The sequence below is a fragment of the Penaeus japonicus genome, unplaced genomic scaffold (genome assembly GCF_977035675.1).
Source record: "Penaeus japonicus unplaced genomic scaffold, GWHDUDI00000001_assembly GWHDUDI00000039, whole genome shotgun sequence".
NCBI classification, from domain to species: domain Eukaryota; kingdom Metazoa; phylum Arthropoda; class Malacostraca; order Decapoda; family Penaeidae; genus Penaeus; species Penaeus japonicus.
Window position 1 is genome coordinate 13,799,116 of NW_028234441.1, and position 20,000 is coordinate 13,819,115.

General features: G+C 43.7%; 2 protein-coding genes across 4 annotated transcripts in view; one reads left to right on the forward strand and one right to left on the reverse strand.

Annotated features, from left to right (window-relative positions):
* The window catches only part of LOC122258088 (ubiquitin-like protein 3), a 221,459-nt gene extending 206,125 nt beyond the window's left edge, over positions 1–15,334 (forward strand). For all 3 annotated transcript variants that reach the window (XM_086533325.1, XM_086533326.1, XM_086533324.1), the window contains exons 2-4: positions 9,254–9,362; positions 10,061–10,225; positions 10,592–15,334. In XM_086533325.1, the coding sequence (XP_086389451.1) occupies positions 9,254–9,362; positions 10,061–10,225; positions 10,592–10,656 (339 nt within the window). In that variant the 3' untranslated portion in view covers positions 10,657–15,334. The remainder of the gene's footprint in view (positions 1–9,253; positions 9,363–10,060; positions 10,226–10,591) is intronic.
* Positions 15,335–15,700: 366 nt separating this feature from the next.
* On the reverse strand, positions 15,701–19,970 carry Sas-4 (spindle assembly abnormal 4). The gene has a single exon (XM_043023812.2). It carries the CDS (start codon positions 19,968–19,970, stop codon positions 16,092–16,094), a length of 3,879 nt encoding a protein of 1,292 aa, XP_042879746.2. The 3' UTR covers positions 15,701–16,091.
* Between the last annotated feature and the right edge of the window lie 30 nt (positions 19,971–20,000).

A 20,000-nucleotide genomic window follows, 5' to 3' on the forward strand; every position in this document is an offset into this window, starting at 1 on the left:
TCTCTGTCTCTCTTCTCTCTCTCTCTCTCTCTCTCTCTCTCTCTCTCTCTCTCTCTCTCTCTCTCTCTCTCTCTCTCTCTCTCTCTCTCTCTCTCTCTCTCTCTCTCTCTCTCTCTCTCTCTCTTTTTCTCGTGCTTTTTTATGACGTCACGCTTCACACATTTAAACTCGTTTAATTGTTGCAAACAATTAATTTCTTTTTTATCTGACTGATAGAGAAGGCAGATGACGAGTTGCAAACGCAAGCGATTCTTTATAATCGTCGTAATTTTATGTTTGACTGCGAGGGCGAACGAAAAATATGATTTGTTTATCAATATCAGTCACTCGTGATGATAATTTGATTTTGCGCATTCTAATAGTTGGACTGGCGTTTCATCAGTATTCATCAGAGGTAATGATTAGGATACTGCGAGTGACGAGATTTGCATTAATTATTCACCCAAGTGCGAATCTCCCAGCACTTGCCGCGGCCGTTCTCCGGGCGCTTGTTTACAACGGTGACGTCACGCCGCACCAGCGCCCCCCTATGGATTGCTTGCTTCCTCCTGCTTACTACTGCAGTGCCGCCGCCCGCCCTCCTACACTGCGGCGCCCTTGGGAAGCTTCCTCCTGCTCCGCCTTCCTTTCTCTGCTTTGTGCTTCTTCTTTCTCGCGTGTTCTTTCTTCTCCTTTCGCTCTTTTCATGTGTGTGATGTGTGTGTGGTATGTGTGTGTGTGATTGTGTGTGTGTGTGTGTGTGTGTGTGTGTGTGTGTGTGTGTGTGTGTGTGTGTGTGTGTGTGTATGTATATGTGTACGGGGCCCTGTTTCTTTCACTTTATTGTTTTGGTTGCTCGAGTCTCTCCTTGTGCGTGTTGTTTCATTTTGCTTGCGGTCCAATATTTGTTTATATTTTGTTTATATATTTCATGTCGCACATTATCGGTGTTCCTGCTGCAACACGCACACACGGAGAGAGAGAGAGAGAGAGAGAGAGAGAGAGAGAGAGAGAGAGAGAGAGAGAGAGAGAGAGAGAGAGAGAGAGACAGGGGTGGGGAGTAGGGAGAGAGAGAGGGTGGGGGAGTAAAGAGAGAGAGAGAGGGTGGGGGAGTAAAGAGAGAGAGAGAGGGTGTGGGAGTAAAGAGAGAGAGAGAGAGAGAAGTAAAGAAAGAATTCTCTCTCTCTCTCTCTCTCTCTCTCTCTCTCTCTCTCTCTCTCTCTCTCTCTCTCTCTCTCTCTCTCTCTCTCTCTCTCTCCCTCTCCCTCTCTCTCCTCTCTCTCTCTCCTCCTCTCTTTTCTCTCTCTCTCACTTCTCTCCTCTTCTCCCTCTCTCTCTCTCTCTCTTCTCTCTCTTCTCTCTCTCTCTCTCCTCTCTCTCTCTCTCTCTCTTTCTCTCATTCTTTCTCCTCCCTCTCTCTCTCTTCTCCTTCTCTCTTCTCTCTCCCTCTCTCTCTCTCCTCTCTCCTTCCCTCTCCTCTCTCCTCTCTCTCCCTCTTCTCTCTCTTTTTTTTTCTCTCTCTCTTCTCCTCTCCTCTCTCTCCCCCTCTCCTCCTCTCTCTCTCTCTCTCTCTCTCTCTCTCTCTCTCTCTCTCTCTCTCTCTCTCTCTCTCTCTCCCTCTCCGCGTCCTCCCTCCTCCCCGACCTGTGCCATTAGTCATTGTGGACGCTGCGTTGAAACCTTTGCTCGTAGCGTTACTTTACGTCGGTTTTTTTTTATGTCCGGGTGTTGCTGTTCTTGCTTGGCGGGGTGTTGGTTGTTTGTTGTTTTGTTTGTGTATGGTTTTAGTTTTACTTGCTCGCGATGTTGTCGTTTTTATGTTGTTGTTTTTTTTCCTGGTTTGTTCCTGATTTTTTTTCTTCTAAAAGGTTGACTAGGCCACTTTTGCTTCGGTGTTTCCATTTCTGTGTTTCATCTCTTAATCGTTCGCATTTTCGCTTAGTTTCTTGTTTTGTTTTGTTTTATTCTTCGTCTTCTCTCTATAGCATTTCTCCACCAGCTACGCTTTTACATCGGTAACCCCGAACACCCACGCTTCCCCCTCTTCCCCTCCTCCCTTCCTCCTTTACCCCCTCCCCCCCGCCTTCGTTTCTTCCCTGTAATCTCATAAATTCCAGAACCTTTCAGTCTTACATCCTGCCCCCCCCCCTCCCTCCCTCCCTCCCTCCCTCCCTTCTCCTCCTCCTCCTCCTCCTGTTCTCTTCTGTTCTCTTCTCTTCTCAACCCTCTTTTCTCGTCTCTTCTCCCCTCTGCTTTTCTCTTCTCTCCTCTTCTCTTCTCTTCTCTTCTCTTCTCTTCTCTTCCCTCCCTTCCCTTCCCTCCTTTACCAATTCTACTCTCCTCTCTTGCCCCTCTACCTTCTCTTCTGTAATCTCCTCTCATCTCTCCTCCGCACTCTCCTCTCTCCTTTCTTTCCGCCTCCTGTTCTCTCTCTTCTCTCCCCTCCCATTTCATTTTTCCTCTCTTCTCCCCTCTTCTCCCCCCTCCTTCACCTCCCATTTCTTTGTCTTTTTCTCTGTTGCCTTCCTTCTCCAGCCTTTTTCTTTTTCTTTTCCTTCCCTCCTTCCGGTTTTCCTCGACGTCTCTTCTCTTCCTTTTTTCATCCTCCCACTTTCCTATCATCCTTTACATCATCCTCTTTCCTTCTCCTTCCTCATCTATCCCCTCTTTTACCCATTTTTTTTTTCTCCCCATATCCCTTATATTTTCCCCTCTTCCTTCCTACCCTCTTTCTTCCTCCCCTCTCCCCTCTTCCTTCCTCCCGTCTCCCCTCTTCCTCTCCTCCCTTTCTCCCCTCTCCCCTCTCCCCTCCCTTTCTCCCCTCTCCCCTCTCCCCTCCCTTTCTCCCCTCCCTTTCTCCCCTCCCTTTCTCCCCTCTCTTCCTTCCTCCCCTTACGCCCATCTTAGCTTGTTTAGTGTCCGGGCAATGGGACGTAATTCACGGGTTTGAGGCGCCTATTATGTTATCTTGCGACGCCTGGCAGTGGGCGGTAAGTGTTGCCATTTGTCCATTAATTTCATATTATTTTCCATCCTTGTTATATATTTTTTCCCCTCCGAGACTTTATTGTGGGAGGGGAATATCGGGCGATTTTTCTTATTCTCTTTGTTTTTCCCTTTCTTGGGTGTCTGGCAAGGGAGAGGAAATAGGGATCAGGTATTTATTTACGTATTTGTTTATTTACATTTTTTTGTTTTTGTTTTTGGTATAGCTATTAGGTATCAGGGCTTTTTTTTTGAAGAGGAGTTGACACAGTGTCGGTTTATTTATTGATTTCTTTAATTCCCTCTGCGTGTTTGTCTTTATGTTTCTCTTTAAGTTTGTTTGTTTGTTTACGCAATTATATTGTGGGTTTTTGAAATGTCTCATTTGTTTGACTCTACTTCATTCTCATTTCGTTTCTCTAGTCTCCTATTTTCCGACCTTTTGTCTGTAATTGTTTGTTTAGGCCTACGTCAGCCTACCTTCGTGTTTTTGTTTTCCTAAATCCTTTTGGCACATTTTTGAGAATTTTTTTTTACCCCTCTCTCTTCCTCATCTTTGTTGCTCGTGTAATCGTCTTCCTCCCTCCTTGTATTATCATATTCTTGCCTTTTCCCCTCACCCCCCTCCCCTCTCTCTCTCTCTGTCTCTTCTCACCGTATTTCCTCTCTTTTATATCCATTTTCTCACACCCCCCCTCCCCCTTTCCCATGTCTTCGTCTCTCTTTCCGCTTTTGTGTCCCCTCTTCTCTTCTCTTGTGTTTCCCCTATCTGCTTCTCTGTGTTTTCTGTATTTCCTTTTCCTTCCGTCTGTTCTTCCTTACTTCCCGGTTTCCCTCCCTTTTCTTCTTCCTCCTTTGCCCTTGTCTTCTTCATTCCTTCTCTTCATCTCTTTCTTTCATCCTTTTCTCCCCCCCCCCCCCCCTCTCTCTCTCCCTCTCTCTCTCTCTCTCTCTCTCTCTCTCTCTCTCTCTCTCTCTCTCTCTCTCTCTCTCTCTCTCTCTCTCTCTCTCTCTCACTCTCTCTCTCCCCTTCTCTCCCTCCCTCTCTCCCTCTCTCCCTCTCTCCCTCTCTCCCTCCCTGTCCTTCGTCCATTTTCTCCTCCCTCTCCGCTGTCCTCTTCCGCCTCACTCGCTCCCCTCTTGTTTCCCTGATTTCCCCTCTTATATCCCCATGGTCTCTTGTCCCCTCACCCTTCTCCGTATTCTTTGTTCCCGTCGCGTTGTCCTATTTCTTCCCCTCTGTTCCTCCTTCCCCTCATTATTTCCCTCTGTTTCCCCTCTCTATCCTCATGTCCCTTCCCTCTCCCTCAATTTCCCCTCCTTCGTCTCTCTTGCCGTACGTCTCTCCCTCCCTCCCATCCATCCATCATTCCCCTCACCCCCATCACTGCCTCATCCAACCACCCTTCCCTTCCTTCTATCCATCCAGCTATCTTTCCATCTACCCCCACCGCCCCCCCCCCTCTCTTCATACCCATTAATCCATCTATCCCCCTTCCCCTCCATCCATCTAGCCATCTGCCCAACCCCTCCCTCACCCCACCCCACCCCTCTCATAGCCCCCCCCCCCACCCCCGGTCTCTTCTCCCCTCTCCCCCCCGCCTCTTCTCCCCTCTCCCCCCCGCCTCTTCTCCCCTCTCCCCCCCCCCTTTTCCCCCTCTCCCCCCCGCCTCTTCTCCCCTCTCCCCTCCCCTCTCCCCTCCCCCCCGCCTCTCCCCCCCTCCCCCCCCCGCCTCTTCTCCCCCCCCCCCGCCTCTTCTCCCCTCCCCCCCCGCCTCTCCTCCCCTCCCCCCCCCGCCTCTCCTCCCCTCCCCCCCCCGCCTCTTCTCCCCTCTCCCCCCCCCACCTCTTCTCCCCTCTCCCCCCCCGCCTCTTCTCCCCTCTCTCCCCCGCCTCTTCTCCCCTCTCCCCGCCAGCGCCGCCCCGTTCGCTGGAGTCCGTTCGGCCTACCGGAGAGCGTAGTTGGGCCGCTTGGTTAGTGGGTCATCGATTGGGCCGCTGTCTCCTGCTTATTCACGGGGCGCGCGCTCTGGCCCTGTCTCTCTCTCTCTCTCTCTTTCTTTCTCTTTCTCTCTCTGTCTCTTTCTTTCGCTCTTTCGCTTTCTATTTTCTTTTCTCTTTCATTCTCTCTTCTCTTTCATTCTCTCTTTCTTTCTCTCTTTCTCTCTCTCTCTCTTTTTCTCTCTTTCTCTCTCTCTCTCTCCCCTCCCCCCTCTCTCTCTCTCTCTCTTTTTTTTTCTTCGTTTTTTTAGTTTTTTTTAGTTTTTTAGTTGTTTGCTTTGTCTTACTTTTTATTATGGTTTCTCTGACCCCTTTGTTTCGTATTTTTTTTATATTTCTTTTCTGTTTGTTGTTCTCTTGATCCGTTTTTCTTTTCCATTCCTTTTGTCTTTGTTTGTATTTGTATGATAGATTTGGGTTCCTTTTTTACTGAAACATTTTTGGTGTTTTATATATTATTGTTCTTGTTGTCTCCCCGTTATTTTCCTTTCACTTATTCTGATCTACGTAGTATTGATATTGCTATTCTTTTTGTCGTTTTTTTTTTTCCTTCGCCCTCCTCCTCCTCTCCTCGTCCATTCTCCTTTGCCTCGAGTCCTGTGTCGACGCCTTTGCTTCCTAAGACGCCAGGGAGCCTCCTTCTCGAAAGCCCTCGAGTTAGTCTTAGTGGCGAGTAGATTTCGTGGCGACGGAGGAGAGAGGGAGAGGGGGAGGAAGAGAGAGAGAGAGAGAGAGAGAGAGGGAGGGAGGGTGAGGGAGAGAGAGAGAGAGTGGGGGAGGGACAGGGAGAGAGAGGGAGAGGGATAGGGAGAGGGTGAGAGAGAGAAGAGAGAAGAGAGAAGAGAGAAGAGAGAAGAGAGAAGAGAGAGAGAGAAGAGAGAGAAGAGAGAGAGAGAGAGAGAGAGAGAGAGAGAGAGAGAGAGAGAGAGAGAGAGAGAGAGAGAGAGAGAGAGAGAGAGAGAGAGAGAGAGAGAGAGAGGGAGAGGGAGAGGGAGAGGGAGAGGGAGAGGGAGAGAGAGAAGGACAGAGACAGAGACAGAGAGGGATGGATGGATGGATGGATGGACAGAGGAGGGGGTAGAGGAAGGGTAGGCAGGAGGACTCAAAGGAGAGTAGAATGTTGTTTTTTGTGGCGGGGTGAGGTGAGGTGTGGGTGAGTGGTGGATAGGGGAGGGGGAAGGAGGAGGAGGTGGAGAGGGAGAGGGAGAGAGAGAGAGGGAGAGGGTGGGAAGACGGAAAAGGAGGAGGAGGAAGAGGGGGAGGGGGAGGGGGATGAAGAAGAATGGAAGAAGGAAAAAGAAGAAAAAATAGAAAAAGAAGAAGAAAAAAAAAACAGCTAGAAGAAAGGAGGAAGGATGGACAGTGAAAAGAAAGGGAAGAGCGGAGGAAGAGGCTCTTCTGCCGTCGCCGAGAGTGCTTGTATAGGCCTCCCACTTGGCAAGAGATTTAGGGTGCGAGGTATAGTTCGGAGGGGGAGGGGAGGGGAGGGGAGGGGAGGGTGGTCTGGAGGGGAGGGAGGGGAGGGAGGGAAGGGAAGGATGGTGTTCGAGCGGAGAAAAGGGCGCAAGGCTGTGAGAAGAGAGGGGAGGGGAGAGGAGGGAAGGAGGGAGGGGAGCGGAGGAGGGAGGGGAGCGGAGGGGAGGGAAGGAGGGAGGGGAGCGGAGCGGAGGGAAGGAGGGAGGGGAGCGGAGGGAAGGAGGGAGGGGAGCGGAGGGGAGGGAAGGGTGTTTGTGGGCTTGGGTCTGAGGAGGGCCGTGTTTGATCACTTATTGATTCAGTGTTTGCGGGGCCATCGCGCGTCTTGATTGAGTGAGTCGTGAGTCGTGGCTCTCGCTCGCCGGCTGGGCTTGCGGTGGAAGGCACGGGCTCTTGCTCTTGCTCACTTTTCTCTCTTCCTCTCTCCCTCTCTGTCTCTCTGTCTCTCTGTCTCTCTGTCTCTCTCTCCCTCTCTCCCTCTCTCTCTCTCTCTCTCTCTCTCTCTCTCTCTCTCTCTCTCTCTCTCTCTCTCTCTCTCTCTCTCTCTCTCTCTCTCTCTCTGTCTCCTCCCCTCCCTCCCCTTCACCCCCTCCCTACTTTAACCCTCCTCCGCATTCACTTCACGTTCGCTGTTTTATCGGGAAAAAACGCATTCGTCACTGCAATATCAAACTAAGTAAGGCATCGTCAAATATAGAGGATTGCAAACAAAAATAGATATGAGAGGGAGACAGACAGACAGACACAAACAGACACAGACAGACAGACAGACAGACACAAACAGACAGGCTGACAGACACAGACACACAGATAGATAGACAGGCAGACAGACAGACAGACAGGCAGGCAGGCAGGCAGGCAGGCAGGCAGGCAGGCAGGCAGGCAGGCAGGCAGGCAGGCAGACAGACAGACAGACACACAGACAGACAGACAGACAGGCAGGCAGACAGACAAACAGACAGACAGACACAGGCAGACAGACAATCAGAGGCAGAGAGAGATTACGTTCTGATTTCCTTTGTGTTCAGAATGCGTATGCTGCGAGTGCCTCCCGAGTCTCATTCGCATTCTTCAAGTGGTTTGTCCATGTGTTAAAATCGAACAGTAACCTTGGGGGCTGTTTGCTTGTCTTTGTTCGCTCTTCGTTGTGTTTTGTTGGTCGATTTCCGTCTTGATTATTTGTTCATCTACCGTTGCAGAGAAGAGCAATAGTATTTGTATGTGTATATCTACGTGTTCCTGTTTGCGTATCATTTTATCTCGCTCATATCTCTCTTTTTTTTTACGTCAGTCCATTTGTTCTGCCGGTGATTTTTTATTTATTTTTATCACTACTATTATCCCATATCATTTTTAAAAGAGGACGTCCGCCGGATTTTTAAAAGCGTAATTAGCGGCACATGACATGCACGCTGCAAAGCCATTACCCGAGAGGGGGGAGGGGGGGGGGGACTTGATATATGGAGACGTACGGCTTAATGTTGCAAGGCCGGTGTGATAAGGCTGCAAGAAAGAGCGACGGCGGAGGAAAGAAATGGGAGAGGAAGAGGTGGAGGGAGAGAGGGAGAGGGAAAGGGGGAGGAATTGAGAGAGAGAGAGAGAGAGAGAGAGAGAGAGAGAGAGAGAGAGAGAGAGAGAGAGAGAGAGAGAGAGAGAGAGAGAGAGAGAGAGAGAGAGAGGGGGGGGGGGGGAGAGAGAGAGAGAGGGAGGGGGGATTGGGAATAGGAGTGGGGGAGAAGGGAGGTAGGGAGAAAGGAATGAATGAATGAAGGAAGGAAAGGAGAAAGGAAAAGAGAGGGGGAGACAGAGAGAAAGAGAAAGAGAAAGAGAAAGGGAGAGAGAGAGAAAGAGAAAGAAAGAAAAATAGCTTATTAGAATGAACAGAACGTTACAAAAGAGCAATAGGAAAAATACAAAGAAAAGAGAGAAAGAAAGAAAGAGAAAGCGCATTTTAGAAGGGACATAACATTACCAAAGAACAACAATAAATAAGTTCTGGCGGCACAAGATAACAACCACCACACACGTTTAAGAATAGGAATAAAGGGAAAAAATGATGAGCCGGCCGTGAGAGGACACACGATAACGGTTTCCCCGCCTGCTCGCTCTGGCGGCCTCTGGGGGGGGGGGAGTGTGGGCGGGAAGGTGAGTGATTGAGTGAGTGGGGAGGTGGGTGGATGGGTGAGTGAATGGAGGATGAGGATTAGAAGTAGCAAAGTAAAATGAGTTGATGACCGTCTCTCTCTCTCTCTCTCTCTCTCTCTCTCTCTCTCTCTCTCTCTCTCTCTCTCTCTCTCTCTCTCTCTCTCTCTCTCTCTCTCTCTCTCTCTCTCTCTCTCTCTCTCTCTCTCTCTCTCTCTCTCTCTCTCTCTCTCTCTCTTTCTCTCTTTCTCTCTTTCTCTCTTTCTCTATTTCTCTATTTCTCTATTTCTCTCTTTCTCTTTTCACTCATCCTCTCCTCCCGCTCCCTTTCCTTCTCGTCTCTCCGTCTCTTCTGTGATACAGAATATACATATAAGGCATCTGAGAAAGATATTTTTGCCTGCTGTTACTGAGGCCTCTTACTCGTAACCTTTCTAGGATATGATTTGGAAGGTCACAGATCTTGCATGGCCTTGCACACTGATTAACAAGACAGAACCCAAACCCTTCCCCTTGATAAAGATAAATAAGAGGAGGAGGTTGTATACTTGCACCGTTTCATTCCATAGAGTTGCAATATGGACGTAGGTGTAATTCTAGCTTTGTTTCTGCATGTTGCACTGTGCCTGACTCTCTGTTGCATACTGATTTATTTCGTCTCTTCTTCCAGATCAACCTCCGCCTCATCCTGGTGAGCGGGAAGACGAAAGAATTCCTCTTCAGTCCCAGCGAGTCAGCAGGGGACATCGCTCAGTTTGTCTTCGATAACTGGCCTGAAGGTGAGTAGGTGGTTGAGTGAGTGAGTGAGTGACTGTGTGCGTGTGTGTGAGTGAGTGAGTGTGAGTGAGTGTGTGAGTGAGTGAGTGAGTGTGAGTGAGTGTGCGTGTGTGTGAGTGAGTGAGTGAGTGAGTGAGTGAGTGTGAGTGAGTGTGTGAGTGAGTGAGTGAGTGAGTGAGTGTGAGTGAGTGTGTGAGTGAGTGAGTGAGTGAGTGAGTGTGAGTGAGTGTGTGAGTGAGTGAGTGTGAGAGTGTGAGTAATTGATTGACTGATTGAATGGTGATATTTGTTATTCAGAAAAAGAGAAAGTAGGTGAGTGAGACAGACAAACAGACAGGCTGATTGGGTTATATGTATGATTATATATTTTTTGTTTTTGTTTGTTTCCATGGAAACCATCTGAATAGACTTGTTGACTTCCCTTTCTTCCTCTAGGGACAACCAGATTGGAAATAAAGGGACTTTTTGCTTCATTTATTATTTTTTTCCCCATCTTTGCTGAAACCTTCTAGATGTTACTTTTAATGATTTAATGTATTTTTTGTACTCCTACACTGCTATTAGAAAATGGTTATGATGAATGCATTGTTACCGTAAGAGAGAAGACCGGATTGATTCAGAAAGGAAAAATGATGATAAAATTTAGGATAGAATTACCACCAAAACGGACCATCATTCTAACCCCATCATTACTTTTCAGAATGGGCAGATGAGAGCGTGAGTAAAGCTGAAATCCTGCGCCTGATCTACCAAGGGAGGTTCCTGCATGGCAATGTGACGCTAGGGGCACTGGGCCTCCCCACAGGCAAGACCTGTGTCATGCACCTCGTCCCCAGAGAGAACCTGCCTGAGCCTAATTCACAAGGTAAGGGTCCCAGTGTGTGTGTGTTGTGTTTTTTTTGAAGAACCTGACAATAGAAAGGATTTGTGATTTGGTAAACGCATTTACATTTGTGTTTTTATTTTTATTATTTATTATTTATTATTTTTAATTAATGTTATCAAGAAAGGCAGTAGATCATGTGACTTTTAGAACTAGATTATATTTTCCTTCATTTATAATTGAATGAAGGAATAGAATGATATGGCCATTATCACTTTAAACTTTGGCCATATATACATTGTGTGATCCCTGCAAATTATGCTATTTAATAGCACAGTAAAGAGGAAAATCAAATGAAATTGTTCTATACCACTTTGAAAAAAATTCACACGTGTTATTTCTTTCCAGATCAGCGGCAGAAGAGCAAGGGTGGAACCTCCAGCTGTTGCTCAGCCTCATGCGCCATCCTCTAGTGCGTCACAGATCCCAGGACACTTCCTAGCATCACCACCTCCCAGCGTGGCTCCATCCGTTACCAACAGCCACTTCTGCAATCCTCCAGTCACGTGAAAGCCACCCGTCTCCTAGTGTACCTCATTGGCTGGCACCTTGTACGACCTGGGCTTGTCTCCCAAGGAAGCGCGTGGCCAGTTTCCAAAGTGCACTGTGGGTCTTCCTTTTCTTAGATCATGTGGACTCACTTATGTGGACAGTCTTGGCATGTTGCCATCAACAGACTGAATGAATACAGGAAAGTGGCAGTGATTTTGCCCTTGTGAAGTTGGACAATGTGGCACAGTCAGCCTGATCTTTGATTGATAATTAATCAGCTGCCGTAGACTGGCCTTGTGGAATAATATATTATACTACACTGTTATCCGTCACTGCAAGAGGACTTCATTAAAGCCCGAAAAGAGTTAAATGGAACCTGAGTGATATAGTAGTTATAGCATAATTAAAAGTGGCGTGTTGTTGTGACAGTCAAAGTGCTAAGCTCCCTCCAGCTACCTTGCAGAACCCCAGAACCATGTATAGTTAACTTGGAAAGGTACAATTCTACAAGTATTCACTGCCCTTCTGGTCACAACATGGAGTCTGGTTGAAAGAGAAAAAATGTCTTAGATGTAGAAAAGGAAAGAAACAAAAGATCTGTATATGGAATAAGGGTGGTTAGGATGATGAGACAGGAACAAGAAGGCATAGCGGGGTGTGGAATATTTTCCCGGGAGTGGGTCAGTCTGTGATGAATTTCTTCCCTAATATCCTCTGCCAGAGATGGAGAGGCATTAACCACAAGGTTATGAGTTGTTTCATCAGAGAAAATATAGTTATGTGGTGAGGACATGATCACAGACTTGTAAGTCAATACTATGATGTGTCTTCTTGCAATATTGGAACCTAAACTTCATGTGTTGTGCAGTGAAGTTTCAGAGCTTTCATCCAGTGACTGGTAATGGGTTTTGCAGGCACTGGTACAACTCACAAGTGTACATATATATATATATAATAAGGAAATTAAAAAAAAGATTATGTGATATAAAACAATGTGTAGCTCACTCATATAACTTTCATCTGTCCAGACAGTGTTTCAAGGTGGTTGTCTACACCTGTGTTGCTTTGTTTGTTTCTTGCCATGTGGGTCAGCTCTCCTCAGGTGTGATACCGGGCATGCTGTGGGTACCTGGGCAACAACATGTCTCCTCCATACTTCCAGTGAAAGAGTGATTCATGTCCAAAATATTGATCACATGCAGTACATTAGAACCTGTCATGTATGTTTATAGTAGAGTTGTGTTATTGCTATTGTTACACAAATTAAAAATCTGCTGGCTCATGTTAGTCTGGTTTCGCAAAGTAACGTCGGATCCCTTATGATCTCTTTTTAGATTATTGTCATCTGAGTTGAAGAGCGGTTTAACTTCCCCGTGATTTTGCCGGGGGGATATAAGCCACATTTAACATGGCTGAAATGGTGCTTAGCCCAGCATGCCCCATGTGTCTGTGTGACCTGATGCGTGACCCCTCCAGTCCCACAGCTGTTGATGTGACAGCCGTTACCTTTTTGTAAGATGCTGTTATGTGAGCAAAGCTTTACAGTGTTACTCCTAGCTTTGTGAGCTCTGGTCCATAGTGACTGAAGCTGCCCCACTTAATCAATGTTTCCTTTATTTAGCCATACTAGACTTGCCATGTAATGTATCATGTAGACATGATATTCATACTCCATCTTCCAGCTCCAGTCACAGTGGCCGCTGATGCTCGTCACGTGTAACAGGTGATTATCGAGGTCAGAGTTAGAATGATGTTATGTTAAAAAGTGTGAAAACTTGAGTATTCCTCATTGTAGACGGGACTTTAGTCTGTAGTTACAACTCGACTCAGAATTGAATGATGACCAAGACCCAACAATGAGAGACTTTTATCTTATAACTTTATTGTCTCATTTTCAGATATGAGGATATGTGAGTGTTTGCATGTTTTCTTTCTATAGAATATATATATCTTGGCATTTACCATGAATGTCTTTGTGCTATACACATCATTCATCACATTTCATTTCATTGTATCTCATACATTTACTGCTCATTCACCATCATGTCAAAATAATTTGCGACGTTCCTCAAGAAGAGAGATGTGTCCCTGTCCGCTTTTGGAAGTGGGGAAAATGTGAAGGATCCTTATTCACACTTTGCTTGAGTTGTTGTCATGCTTTTCTGATTTCATTCAGTGACAGGGAGGCTCAAGTGAAAAGATGGTAGTACTATATATTTTGATCATTCAAGTACCTCTGAGCTTTTTCTGACTTCTTGATTCTTTTCTTTTCTTTTTTGTATCATTCTTTTAAAAGTTTCATGATCCTTTGGATGAGGTTTTTAAGTCTCTATAAATCATGTTTATTTTTGTTGTATTTATGTCCTTTTGATTGCTTATCCCTTAATGAAACTTACCTCATCAAGAGATATATTTGGTTACTCAAAGATGTTCATCAACTGAATCCACATTTCATTCTCATTGAGAAATTGGTGTAATTATTTGGTACACAACAGGTTGAAATTAATTTATTCAGGAAAGGAGTTGGTTGATGTGTAATGTTTTTGTATCCATAATCCTAATTGGGCAATCAGTCCTGTGCAAGTGGCATCATCACGGATCTAGAAATTATGACATTTGCGAGCACACCTTTCATATTTAAAAAAGAAAAGAGAAAAAAAAAAAAATGGATGTAAGAGACAACTCCAACATTGTAACTCTCCTCAGCACACTTTTAGTATCATGAGGGAAGTAAATAATCAGATTGTCAAAGAGTATCTTGTCTTTTTTGCTTATATTAGACTCACTCAGGACTTACTGACAACAATCAAATTCTTAAATCTAGGCAACCGTTTCACCAATATTGGTAACCCTTTTCTTGTAACATTTTAACTTACCTCCTCTTCATGAAACTGTGTGACAGGGAGTTAGCAACACTTTTGTAGCCTTGTTGAACTAGAAATTATTATGCATAATTACAAGATCCAAAGCTGATCATCCATATTGTTTCTAGAAGCTCCATTATTTATAAAACTGCCTCGATATTCAGTCATAACATATTCCGGTAGACTATATTTGAACTAGTTGAACAGGTTGGTTATAATTTCTGACATCACCTATACTGGGAGTGATTTTTTTTCCCCTATGATTTGTAACCTTCATGTCAGAGTGCTACCTCAGTGTTGAGGAGGCCAATTCTCCTTTGAATGCTTTGACCAACCAGTTTTTATGGTTGTCAAACCAAAATTCAAAGTAATATATATATATATATATATATATATATATATATATATATATATATATATATATATATATATATATATATATATATATATATATATATATATATATATATATAATGAGGTATCAATCAAGGTTTTTCAGAATCTTTCATTTTATGGATTTTATTTTTAAATAAAATAATGATTTTATTTGAAATTAAAATAGGCTTCAGCATTTTAAGATTAAAACATGGTAGGGATTTCAGTATATTGTGTTATTATTTGGAGTATATTTTATAATGAATGAGAAAAAGGGTATGGCTGTGGTTACACCATCAAACTAAATGTTTTGCCTCCTTGTGCAAGATCCTCTGGTTGGAATTTTATTGCATATATCGCAGGGAAACTAATGGGGGAGGAATACAGAAAATAACCAAATTGACTTTAATATATAAAAAAAAATACAAAAAAAATACAAAAACAAAAAAAACGGCCATTTGGATAGAGTAAATAGTGTCCATTGTGCATGTTTGTTTTGCTTTAGACCCTTGAGTACTACATTATATAAAGAGATAACAGGTTATTCCCAAAACATCAGGTAAAGTTTCCCAAGTAGAAAGTAATGTGAAATGCATATCTGCAAGTTCAGTTGCAAATCTCTGCAGTCATGTTGATAGTACGCTTAGTTTGTATCGTAAAATTATCTCACATGCAGTTCACGTTATATTCTCCTCCGGGCAAAGTGATGTTACGGAATTGACTTGGTTCCCCGTGTAGTAATGCAGTGTTACTCCCTCATTCCACCCGGCTGTGACTGCCTGGGTGGACGACATCACGAACAGGTTTTGACTGGTGAATTGTAAAGCTATTTCAAGTCTTGGCTTCATGTAACAAATATTGTATAAAATGACTAACATAATCCAAAGGATTGAAAAAGTATGTAGCGGTAATGAACGCCGGTCGAAATGCTGTTCGTATGGTGACGCCCTTCAGTTTCTCATGTTAGTTAAATTCATGTATTGTACAGCCACATTATTATTGATCATGAATAATAAATATTAATAAATATATATTGTATAGAGTCGGTGAAAGATGAGATTCACATATTAATATAATAACTCATGATCATAGCCATCAGTCAAATCCAATGAGTGCTAAAGTGATTGCCTGAGGTTGGGCCCATTAGGGTCACTAATTTATAATTTAGTTGTAACAACCCGTGCACATGGTACTCAAATATTATTTTTATGGAAACATAGCTGTCCTGCCTCCGTCATTCCTATTTTGTTTCAGTATTTTGGAATGTATTTCCTGGAATCAATGGATGCATATTACCACAGTAATATACTTCCCTGTATTATATTGTGAATATTTAAATAAAGGACTATAGTCCTAACCATTATGGCCTTTAATTTCCTTATTTTTCCCTAAACAAAATGCATTAAATCACCCTGTTGTATTCCTTAATTGTATATTTATTTCATTATATATTATTAAAAAATACCTAAAAATGCACTGACTCTTGACCAACTTTATCCCCATTATTAAGTTGACCTTTCAAAGTCCAAGTTAACTTCTAAAATCTTAATTATCAGTTTTACCTGATCGTTTAAAATATGTACATTTTAAATCCCACAATAGTAGTTTTGCCTTGCATAATGGGAAAAAAAAGTTTTCATTTTTTTTATTTATAAAGTAGCCACATGTGTAATTCATAAAGAAAATAAAAGACAAAGAAATCATTGGTTCAAAGAAAATGTACACATATCATTCACATTTTACTGCACAAAAAATAAAAACATTAATACATAGATATGTTTTCTTTAAGTCTCCACTAAACCTAAAGTAAGATATGTATAAGAAATAGTTCTGATTCAAATGAACTTTACATATGCTTTTACTGACAATTTGACATACTTTACTTATCAAAAGCAATACATAAAAACAGCAGATCATATTAACCAATACTTAAATCTCACACAAGAAAATTCACAAGCAATGACCTCTACCTTGACCAACACAAAGATAGAAGGAAGGAAGAAAATATCTCTGAATCAAGCAATCATGTCTAAAACAAAGTTGAAAATAAGAGAAAAATAGAAATGCTAGTCTCTGGAGGAGGCTTTTCTGAGGCACACACGAAATGAATCTGCATGTTATGGAACACCCTGGTGGGTATCACTTATGACGTTCCCTCGGCTGTCTTTGATGCGGACACGTCCAGTTTTGTACCGAGTTTCAGTATGGCCGTCAGGGTGCAGGATCTTGACTGTCCCATCTGGGTACTCTCTTCGCTTCTCCTTGTTTGTATGAATTTCTCTTTGTCCGTTGGGAAACTCAAACACTTTGGTTCCATCAGGGTTAGTTCGAACCACCGTGCCATCCTTCATTGTACAGGTTTCTGTTCCATCTTTTGAAATCATTTTCCGTGAATTATCTGCAAATACAATTTCCGAGGAGCCATCGGGAAAACGTGTCTCTTTCTGGCCACTGGGGAACTCTAAATGCTCCTTTCCATCATTATATGTTGTGTGACTAGTATGATCAGTTCCATAAATATATATAGTTCTATCACTGTGTACTTCCTTCCTATCCCCATTATAGTAGCTGACTACAATGGAACCATTTGGATAAATTAACTTTTTGTTTCCATTAGCATAAGTAACCTCAGTGGTACCATCACTTCTATGGAGCTCGGTATATTCACTTACTTTGTCGTCTGCTGAAACCAGTTTCTCAGCAACTGGAATTGACTTGGTTTCCTTGAACATGTTTACTACTGATATGTCTTCTTGTAAAACACTGGACTCCTTGTTCAGATCTGCATCCTGAGGCTCCGATGTACCCTCTCTTGTAATTTCATCTGAAATTTGTATCTGATATATAGCATCATTCCTGACATAATTCTGTTGTTCTTTTTCATTTTCTTTCAATGGATTATTTTGTGTCTTATCTTCCTTAGTTGCTGTTTCTTTGTGAGAAGTAACTGACTTGAGAGGAACTTCTATCAGATTTTTGGAGAGCGATCTGTTTATGCTGTCAATCGTGACTGTTTTCTTTTTCATTTTTGATGTTGTTTGCGTTTTATTTTGCACATCCCTAAGGGCTGGTTTCTTAGAAAGTTTTGTTCTGTCAAGCCTGTGTCTGAGATCCAAATTCTCCTTTTCTAACATTTGTAGAGAAGAATTTTTCTCTTTCAACTGCTTGTTCTCCTGCTCAAGGGCCTTTATTCTATCATTTAATCTTTTTATAGCAAACTGGTTTAGAGAATCCTTCTTTTGCAGTTCCTCTTCCAAGTCCTGCATTTGTTCTTTGAGGTAAACAATTTCCAAAGACTTCTCTTGAACCATAGATATGGATGGAGCTGCCCGCTGAAGCTCCTGTTTCTCTTTCCACAGATTGTTCCTCTCTCTATCTACATATTTTTGAAAATTAATCTTCTCTTTCTCCAAGTTTACTACCAACTTCTCTCTTTCTTCTGCCAAAAGCACCTTTTCATTCTGCAATGACTGCTGGAGACTCTTGAGCTTTAAAGTTTCTTTCTTAAATGCTTCAGTTTCCTTTTCTAATTCACACATTTTTGCCAAAAGAAGTGCCTTGTGGGAGTCAAGCTCATCACTCAAGCACTTCTCGTCTTTTTTCTGAGAATGAACTTGTTGAGATTCCATGGCTTCCATTACGGGATTTTGTTTCATGCTTTGTGTACTTTCAGCTTTCTGCTCATTTTTGTGCTTTGAATGAAGTTCCCCGTCTTTCCTATTTTGATGTGGGATTTTGTCTTTATTCATGTTTTTATTTGTGTCCCTGTCTTTTCTAAAAATTGACCAGATATAATTTGAAGCAGAATGATGGGGTCTTTGAGGTGGAGGTGAGAACTCTAGCATGAGAGGTTGAACTTTGTTTTCAGGGGTTGAGGCAGGTCCACACCTTTCGTCAATCAGTGTGCTGGTGCTGCTGTCGCCTTCATCTGCCGAGTGTCTATCTTTTGCCTCTGAAGTTTCTCTTAGTGAAGGAGGCTTATTCTGATTAGATTTTTTCATTGCTAGCAATGTTAATGCCTCTAAATCTGATGTGGTAACTAGATCAGTGTCATCCTCTGCAATGGATGGGGCATCTGTCAGAGAATCCTCAGCTTCTGTGTCAGAGGGCTCATATTCCAGCACTTCAACTCCCTCACTCCTGAAATGCACTCGTGGCCCAGAACTAGGAGTTACACTTGCTCGCTGTGCTGGAGTGCTTGTTCTGTTGTCAATCGGCTGTTGCACCCCATGTGCAAAACGAGTGGCTGAGTCGAGGGGTGAAGGAATGCTAGGTTTAATGAAACTCTCTATAAGTGTCTGGACATCGTCTTGTGACACACTTAAATTGCCAGTCTCTTCTAGCCTTACAATTGCTCTCAACTGCTCAAGAACAGCACTCACACTCAACAGTTGCTGAGGTAGTTGATTTTGTACTTGCTGCTGCTGTTGCTGTTTGATTTCTTGCACAGGTTGTGATTGCTGGTGTGGTGAATTCTGCTGATTCTCAACCTCGGGAATAACACCCGCCTGGAACAATCTCTGCAAAAGGTTACTTGCAACACAGCTTCCCTGCTGCTGGTTGCCAACCTTTGTTATAGGAGTTTCTTGTGGAGTGAAAGGTGGAGGCGAACGCAGTGGGGTGGATGAGGCTGACCGCTGGCCTCTCTGTAGCAACTGCCAAACTGTGGAAGAATTAGATGAAAAACTAGAGTCTGCAGCTAGCTCCTCAAGCCTTTCAAATGCTGACAACTCTTCCTGTTCTTTGCGTCTTTTTTTATCCTCCTCCAACTGTTTAAGTATGGATGGTGCAGAATCATTTTTAAAACCTTTAACTCTGTCCAGATCATGACCCTTGCTTTCAGATATTTGGCTTTTGCTAACCCCCTCCTCTGATCCATGACTCCATTCTGTCACACCTGTACTTTTGGGAACATCCTTCAGTTGAAGTCTATTAATTGGCCTATTTGATATTTTACTTGGATATGTACTTGAAAGTTTATTATGAGAAAATGTCCCTTGACTATCAGCCCTGACACTTGTTGCAGGCTTCATTTTCCTTATGGCTTCCTCCTGAGATTTCTGAGGGATGGTCCTCCTGGTGTCACTATCCCTAGGAGCCTGAATCTCTTTTTGCTTCTTCAGTCTTAGAGGAGCCATCCTAAATCTTGCTGTTCCTTCCCCCTTCCTGAGATATCTTTGCTTGGGCTTCACTGGTACAGGTTCTTCAATATTACATCTTAATACTGATGCAGGTGGGTCGGCTGGCCTGGTATCAACATTGCCCTTTCCCTCGAAATGTGAGAGCCCACTCCTTTTCCTTAAAAACTGTCTCTTTGGCTTCAGGTCACACTCACTATGCCCTTGGAAACCCTCTTTGGCCATATTCTCTTCCAAGATATCTTCAAAAGTCCTTCCCCGGTTAATAACAGTCTGTTCTTCCAAAGATGCAGCAGTATGGAGTATTGGCCTGACTAAAGGAGCTTTATTTGGAATGTTATAGGTCTGCCTTTGAGCAACGTAGTATTCATCCCCATGATAATTCACGGTTTCAACATCAGCACTGTTCTTTTGTTCAAGATCTAGGAATGATGACTTCTGGCATGGATCAGAAACACCCGAGGCACTATCATCACGTCTTTGTGGTGCAGCCAAATTTCCCTGATCACTGTGTACTCCTTGTGCTTTGAATGAGCTTGCCCTCTGGGTGGGTGTATTCTGATCCACTTTCTGGTGACTCTCATGCCGCTGCTGTGAACATCTGCCTCCTGAAGATTTTGAAGGCTGGGACTCTGGAGTATCTCTATGACTTCCTGAACCAGAACTCAGATGGCTAGTTGACTTAGAATGGTTGAATGAATCTGTAGACACTTCAAAGGAGCTGCTGGACTGGGTTCGCATGAGGGCTTCTCTTTGCTCCTCCTGCCATTTCCGAAGCTGCTGCAGTCTTTCCAGTAGTGCCAATGAAGGCGACTGTACCTTCTGATTTGGACTTGCGTGTTCCAGGCTGTCCTCCATTGTAAACAATAGAGCACTACACCAAGGAAA

What these genes read in the sequence shown, in the direction of transcription:
- Sas-4 (XM_043023812.2), bottom strand. Translation starts at nt 19,970, where the DNA reads ATGGAGGACAGCCTGGAACACGCAAGTCCAAATCAGAAGGTACAGTCG.